This window comes from Symsagittifera roscoffensis, chromosome 10 (assembly GCF_963678635.1).
Source record: "Symsagittifera roscoffensis chromosome 10, txSymRosc1.1, whole genome shotgun sequence".
NCBI lineage: Eukaryota > Metazoa > Xenacoelomorpha > Acoela > Convolutidae > Symsagittifera > Symsagittifera roscoffensis.
This window is the reverse complement of record NC_087071.1, coordinates 28,713,276-28,721,496: the sequence shown is the minus strand read 5'-3', so window position 1 is coordinate 28,721,496 and position 8,221 is coordinate 28,713,276. Positions and strand designations below refer to the sequence as shown.

Genomic DNA, 8,221 nt, shown 5'->3' with positions numbered 1-8,221 from the left:
AGGATCAAATGACTATCATCAAGCACAAGACTTTATCGAATTCAATTTGAACTAGTTCATCAAACTAACAACAAAACAGTTCGAAGTTGTTTCCCTTTTCTTCGGTCACAATTTCAGCTTTTGAACAGTTGAATGGCAGACACAATGAAAAAAAATGCAAATCCCAAAAAAAAACCTTCAGTTTGTTTTTTTTTCGTCGTGTTGATGTACTTGAAGCGTTTTTCTTAATTTTTCAGCATTTTAAATAAATTTTTCTTATAAACAAAAGATTGACAGGTCCTTTATAGTGAAAATAAAAGCAATTTCAGTTATTTTCTCGACCTTAGAATTTAGGAAAATGAAAACGCTCCATGCGTTCCAATCCGCTTCTTTCTTCACCCTATCTTCTACTCCTCATTCGCTGGCTCTGTTTCCAGGGCACTCTTTGGCCACACACTGGAACTTCCCGTCCGGCTTCATCCGGAACTGACCCCCTATCTCATTCCCACAACTGCCACACACACAACACTCTTTGCAGATTTTGTCCCCACCGATGCGGAAAAATGCTCCTGAAAGTCAAAACGAAACTAGGTTCAATAGCATACAAATAAGGCTATATGGTCAAATGATATGGTAAAATCGTACATCACACAAAAACACCTGAAAATCCTAAAGTTTTGAAAGTTTTGTTTGGTTTTAATTGGCTCATGTTTTCCAATTTTTTCATCCCTTCTATCCACAATTTGATCTCAACTCAAAAACTAGTTTTTTACACCCTTTTATTTTGCTCGTCAACCTCCAGGAGAACATCTAGTTGTCTAATTGCGCAATTAGAGTTTTGAGTAATCGAAACCTGGCTAAATAAGTTTGTCTGAAAAAAAATTAAGAGTCAGTATAACCTGATTTCTATAAAATTGTTGGCAACATAGCCATTGCGCTTCAAGGACCTCAAGCGAACTTGGCGGAAGGTAAATTTCGTAAGCACTCACAAACCTGTTTGAAGTAGCTACAAATAATGGTCTCGACTTGCTCCTGAAACGCGGTAGCCAGCAGAAGGTCAGGATTTTTTGTGTCCTAAGACTAAGTCCTTCAACTTCCAAACTAGCTACCAAGGAGTAAGCGAGAAGAAAGCTGAAAACATACAACATACTCCAAAAACCTATAACAGAACAAAACCTCACAACACATTACATCTCAGAAAAATTTAAAAACACAGAAGCTCTGGTTTTCCAAGAGATTTGAGTTTTATTACCAAATTGACAGTAGTTGCAGACTATTATAATTTAAAGGAAAAGAAAAAATCACCAGCAGCTCGACCTAAAATTGCTTCATAAATAGCTCTCAAAAATTATCATTCCGGAAATAGCTTTCAAAAAAAAATTAGTCAAAACTTGTGGCAAGCCAGAAAATTGGATATATGTTTTTTTTTTTAAATTCTCAACAAGCAAACCAAATTGAGGAATTGAGAATTATTATATTCCTTTTTTTTCGTCAACCAAGTAGCCTGGAACCAATAGTAATTTTATGCTTAAAGTATTATCAGCTCTTTTTGCTTGTCGGAGAACTATTTATGCAAACTGATAACCACTTTTTTCTGAACTAATTGTGGATAGGCGCACAATTTTTTTGTGTCTTTAGGTTCCTGGATTCCAGAGACAATTCTTTAAACGTGTTCCAAAATGTAAGAGGATTCAACTTACAAAAGTTTCGTGGATTCCGCGTACAAATACTTGTAACGTAAATGTTGTCGGCACATTTGTTTTGATGCGGATTCCGCAACAAGCAAATATAGCTGTTTGTTCTAAATTGCGCAGCTGTAAGTGTATTCCGGAAAAAGTAAGTGAAGTCCGCCAAGTGTAAGAGGAATCCGCAAAAGTAAGAGGAATCCGCATACAAAATGCGGATTCCACTTTCAATTTGAGGATTACGCTTACAGTTGCGGATTCCACAACAGCTCAATGTAACTATACACAAATTTTACTAGTTATTTGTTGGTTCCACAAACTGTTCTGGATTCCGCATATACAATTGCGGATTCCGCAAATTTGCCTGTTTTTGGAATGATTTTGAGCCGTACAATGTTATAGGTATTTGCTTTTGGAATCCAAAACAGCAACGAAGATCAAAGAAAAGTAGCAATTTTGCGGATTTCGCTTCAAACCTGATTTTGGCCTCTTGCGGAATTCATTGTATGATTTGAATGGTTCGACGTATGATTTGTGTGCTATAACTCAAAAACTGCTTGTTGCTCCGACTATCGAAAAAAAACAGAATTTATTATGCTCGTGGTTTTTTAAATTCGGAAAAATTTATGGTTGAATTTATCGATTCAATCGTTTACTCATTTCCAAGACATCAAAAAAATTTTGGATTTCTCAAATTTTTAAAACTTCATAAAACGAAATATAGCACCTGATAAAAAAAAACTGTTAATTTAAGCAAAAAAAAACGAGTAAAAGTTTTGATTATCTAAGAACAGCATGAGTTAGTTTTCAGAGTTTTTTCTCTTCCGAGCATTGAAAATGGGTACGGGCTTAGTATTCAGGTTTGTTTTAGTTTTTTTGTTTTCCACCCAAAATCAGCTATCACAAATAATCATCGGACTGGGTTGAGTGATATATCTTTTCAAAGCCCACTCAGTCGTGATTTGATCGACATTTAAAAAATTCCAAAAACGCCTGGTCAAAACAGTGCAAAGTAGGCAGTCAAACATTCTAATTACTGAGGTAGTTATGTACAGTATAATCAGTAAAATTACTTAAAAGAATAAAAAAAGTAAAACGAAGTGTGTTTTAAAACGTTCTGATCTAAACCTAACACCAACTGGCAGTGATCGACCGATGTCCGCATCACGCGAAGTGCTGACCAGTTTCTAAGCAAAACCGAGGTTCATAATGACATAATCATAAAAACAAATCAAAATATTTCCCATCGGAAAAATTTTTAAACTACAATTCATTAAAACTAATTCTATATACCCCCATTTCCGCCTCCAAAGTAGAACAAAAATTTACAAAATGCACCATAAGCAAAAAACAGAACACACACGCCCAACAGTTCAAGTTCTTTGGTGGAATATTTCATTTCGTGATTGTTTAGAAACCTTGAAACAAAAAAAATTGTTTACCACTGCCCTGAATGAAATTGTTCCAAGGTTGCACCCAGGCCATTATGAGAATCGTTGGCTTTCAATCTCGTTTTTTCTTTGATCTCAAAATGGCTGTTTCTGACTTCAATTTTTCAAAAGCTATAGAATAGCTAGTATCCCATTTATAGGCCAATTTCTTGTTTAATAGGATGAGAACGTGGGAGATCAGTGTCAAAACAGTTGGGACAAATTTTTATTAATCGTTTATTGAGCCGAAGAAAGATCCTTAGTTCGAGATGTTCTTGGGAATTGGAAGGTTTTTGATGGCGCTCTCTACAGATTTTAAAAATTACCAACTTTATTTCTTTTAAGAGAAAGCGCATTTTCCCCATTTCTTCGCCATATCGTTCTTGTCCACGATTGTCAAAGATCTATTTACAACTGCTTTAAGTTTGTCAAAAGTTCCTTTCGACGCAACCAGGATGTCTTTTATATAATAATATGTACACTATTTATTATTTAAAAGTGAGTCCATGACTCGTTAAAATTCATTAGGCATATCGCCCAGTCCATATAAAACCGAATAAAAATTGATATGTTCTCGTTGTTTCGCCGCCTACAGTGCTGAAGTCAAACTGTTTGCTCATATTTACTCACATTTTTTAGTTGCTTGTAGGCCTTTTTCAACCCCAATGTTTTAAATCAGACCTGCCCAGGGGGAGTTTCCGGAAGTTGGATAGTGACGTAGTCAATTAATTCATGAAGGTTTGGCATTTTAGATTTATTTTTAAAATCTGATCGCTCAGCAAATTAGAAACTAAAGCCAACTCGATCGAGCCGTCTCTCTTTTTGGCTATTACAATCGGGCTAAAAAAATGTTCTTCGTCGCAATTCTCAAAATTTAATTTATAATCTTCGATCTCCATTTTTATTAACTCTTCGTTTACGCCCGCGATTTAAAGGTAAGGGAACTCTTCTCCCTTTTGCCTGAACTGGTTCAAGCGGGGAATGGAAGTGTGTTACCTAGCGGTCATTCGGTGTTTCCCCAATTTTTAAGAACTGGGTGAAAAAGAACGTTTATTCCAATTACTCTCGATGACATTTTTTCGGTGTTGAATGTTAGAACGATTTAGGACGAAGGGACTCAATACCATATGATTCGGATGGTAGATGAATTTAAATATGAAAATTCGTGGATTGGGATGGGAGATGAATGTAAATTTGAATATTCCTGTAGACTCGGCGAGCTCAGTTAGCTTTATGAAACAAAACTTCCTTCATGAACTTCAGCCAAGATACCTCAACCTGAAAAGTTTACTCACAAAAGATCAGTGTCTAAACAATTGGGACAAATTTTACTTAATCGTTTATTGAGCCGAAGAAAAATCCTTATCTCGAGATGTTCTTGGGGATTTGAAGGTTTTTGATAGCGCTCTCCACAGATGTTAAAAACTAACAACTTTATTTCTTTTAAAAAGAAAGCGCATTTTCCCCATTTCTTTGCCATATCGTTCTTGTCCACGATTGTCGGAGTTCTATTTACAATTGCTTTGTGTTCGTCTAAAGTTTCTTTCGACGCAACCAGGTCTTTTATGTAACAATATCTAAACTATAACAATATAAACACTATTTATTATTTAAAATTGAGTCCATGGCTCGTTAAAATTCATTAGGCATATCGCCCAGTCCATATAAAACCGAATAAAAAACGATACGTTCTCGTTGTTTCGCCGCCTACAGTGCTGAAGTCAAACTGTTTGCTCATATTTACTCACAATTTGAGTTGCTTGTGGGCGTTTTTCAACCCAAATGTTTTAAATCAGACCTGCCCAGGGGGGTCTCTGGAAGTTGGATAGCGACGATGTTTAATAATTCATGAAGGTTTGACATTTGATATTTATTTTTAAAATTTGATCGCTCAGCAAATTAGAAACTAAACCCAACTTGATCGAGCCGTCTCTCTTTTTGGCTATCACAATCGCGCTAAAAAAATTGTTCTTCGTCGCAATTCTCAAAATTTAATTTACAATCTTCGATCTCCATTTCTCTTAACTCTTCGTTTACGCCTGCGATTTAAATATATGGGAACTCTTCTCCCTTTTGCCTGAATTGGCTCAAACGGGGAATGGAAGTGTGCTATCTTGCGGTCATTCGGTGTTTCCCCAATTTTTATGAACTGGGTGAAAAAGAGCATTTATTCCACTTACCCTCGATGACATTTTTTCGCTCTTGAATGTTAGAACGATATATGACGAAGGGACTCGATACCATAGGATTGGGATGGGAGATGAATGTAAATATGAAAATTCCTGGACTGAGATGGGAGATGAATGTAAATTTGAATATTCCTGTAGACTCGGCGAGCTCAGTTAGCTTTTTGAGACAAATTTTTCTTCTTGAACTTCAGCCAAGATACCTCAACCTGAAAAATTACCCTTTGGAGAAGAGCTCAGGGATCTATATTGTGGCTTCACAGACGAAACGGTTAACATTTTAGGAAAAAGCATCAGATTTTGAGTGACTCAACAAATTGGCTGTGGGATTTTATACTGTTTCACTTCGATACCTAGTTTTAGTAGGTTCTCGTTCTCCAGTATGTTACGTTCATGTCCTCTTTTGACGAAGAACGACGTTCCACAAGTGGATTTTTGAAGAACGCCGTTCTTCATCAAAGGAGGACATGAACGTAGCATACTGGGGAACGAGAACCTACTAAAACTATGTCTCGAAGTAAAACAGTATAAAATCCCCCAGCTAATTTGTTGAGTCACCCAAAACCTGATGTTTTTTCCCAAAATGTTAATCGTGTCGTCTGATACGCCACAATATAGATCACTGATCCTCTTCTCCAAAGGGTAATTTTTCAGGTTGAGGTATCTTGGCTGAAATTCATGAAGGACATTTTGTTTTATAAAGCTAACTGAGCTCGCCGAGTCTACAGTAATATTCGATTTTACATTCAACTCCCAACCCATTCCAGGAATTTTCATATTTAGATTCATCTCCCATCCCAACCCTATGGTATCTAGTCCTTTTGTCATATATAGACGCTCTGGTTTTCCAAGAGATTTGAGTTTTTTTACCAAATTGACAGCAGTCGCAGACTATTATAATTTAAAGGAAAAGAAAAAATCACCAGCAGCTCGACCTAATTTTGCTTAGATAGGCGCACAATTTTTTGTGTCTTTAGGTTCCTGGATTCCAGAGACAATTCTTTAAACGTGTTCCAAAATGTAAGAGGAATCAACTTACAAAAGTTTCGTGGATTCCGCGTATAAATACTTGTAACGTAAATGTTGTCGGCACAATTGTTTTGATGCGGATTCCGCAACAAGCAAATAGCTGTTTGTTCTAAATTGCGCAGCTGTAAGTGTTTTCCGGAAAATGTAAGTGAATCCGCCAAATGTAAGTGGAATCCGCAAAAGTAAGAGGAATCCACATACAAAATGCGGATTCCACTTTCAATTTGAGGGTTACCTTTGCAGTTGCGGATTCCACAACAGCTCAATGTAACTATACACAAATTTTACTAGTTATTTATGGATTCCACAAACTGTTCTGGATTCCCCATATACAATTGTGGATTCCGCAAATTTGCCTGTTTTTGAAATGATTTTGAGCCGTACAATGTTATAGGTGTTTGCTTTCGGAATCCAAAACAGCAACAAAGATCAAAGAAATGTAGCAACATTGCGGATTCCGCGTCAAACCTGATTTTGGCCTCTTGCGGAATTCATTGTATGATTTGTATGGTTCGACGTATGATTTGTGTGCTATAACTCAAAAACTGCTTGTTGCTCCGACTATCGAAAAAAACAGAAATTATTATGCTCGTGGTTTTTTAAATTCAGAAAAAATTATGGTTGAATTTATCGATTCAACCGTTTACTCATTTCCCAGTCATCAAAAAATTTTTGGATTTTTCGAATTTTTAAAATTTCATAAAACAAAATATAGCACCTGTTAAAAAAAACTGTTAATTTAAACAAAAAAACGAGTAAAAGTTTTGATTATCTAAGAACAGGATGAGCTAGTTTTCAGAGTTTTTCCTCTTCCGAGCATTGAAAAAGGGAAAGGAGCTTTGTATTCAGGTTTGTTTTAGTTTTTTTGTTTTCCGCCCAGAATCAGATACCACAAGTAATCATCGGACTGGCTTGAGTGATATATCTTTTCAAAGCCCACTCAGTCGTGATTTATCGACATTTAAAAAATTCCAAAAACGCCTGGTCAAAACAGTACGAAGTAGGTAGTCAAACATTCTGATTACCGAGGTAATTATGTACAGTATAATAAGTAAAATTACTTAAATGAATATAAGATGTAAAACGAAGTGTAATTTGAACTGTTCTGATCTAAACATAACACCAACTGGCAGTGATCAACCGATGGCTGCATCAGGCAAAGTGCTGACCAGTTTCTAATCAATACCGAGGGTCATAATGACATAATCATAAAAACAAATCAAAATATTTCCCATCGGAAAAATTTTTAAACTACAATTCATTAAAACTAATTCTATATACCCCCATTTCCGCCTCCAAAGTAGAACAAAAATTTACAAAATGCACCATAAGCAAAAAACAGAACACACACGCCCAACAGTTCAAGTTCTTTGGTGGAATATTTCATTTCATGATTGTTTAGAAACCTTGAAACAAAAAAAATTGTTTACCACTGCCCTGAATGAAATTGTTCCAAGGTTGCACCCAGGCCATTATGAGAATCGTTGGCTTTCAATCTCGTTTTTTCTTTGATCTCAAAATGGATGTTTCTGACTTCAATTTTTCAAAAGCTATAGAATAGCTAGTATCCCATTTATAGGCCAATTTCTTGTTTAATAGGATGAGAACGTGGGAGATCAGTGTCAAAACAGTTGGGACAAATTTTTATTAATCGTTTATTGAGCCGAAGAAAGATCCTTAGTTCGAGATGTTCTTGGGAATTGGAAGGTTTTTGATGGCGCTCTCTACAGATTTTAAAAATTACCAACTTTATTTCTTTTAAGAGAAAGCGCATTTTCCCCATTTCTTCGCCATATCGTTCTTGTCCACGATTGTCAAAGATCTATTTACAACTGCTTTAAGTTTGTCAAAAGTTCCTTTCGACGCAACCAGGATGTCTTTTATATAATAATATGTACACTATTTATTATTT

At 35.9% G+C, this 8,221-nt stretch overlaps 1 protein-coding gene across 1 annotated transcript in view; it reads right to left on the bottom strand.

Moving 5' to 3' along the window:
• Positions 1 to 295: 295 nt before the first annotated feature.
• Positions 296 to 8,221, bottom strand: part of LOC134855402 (PDZ and LIM domain protein 7-like) — a 46,517-nt gene continuing 38,591 nt past the window's right edge. The window contains exon 7 of the mRNA XM_063871913.1: positions 296 to 548. Within this exon, the coding sequence (XP_063727983.1) occupies positions 394 to 548 (155 nt within the window). The 3' untranslated portion in view covers positions 296 to 393. The remainder of the gene's footprint in view (positions 549 to 8,221) is intronic.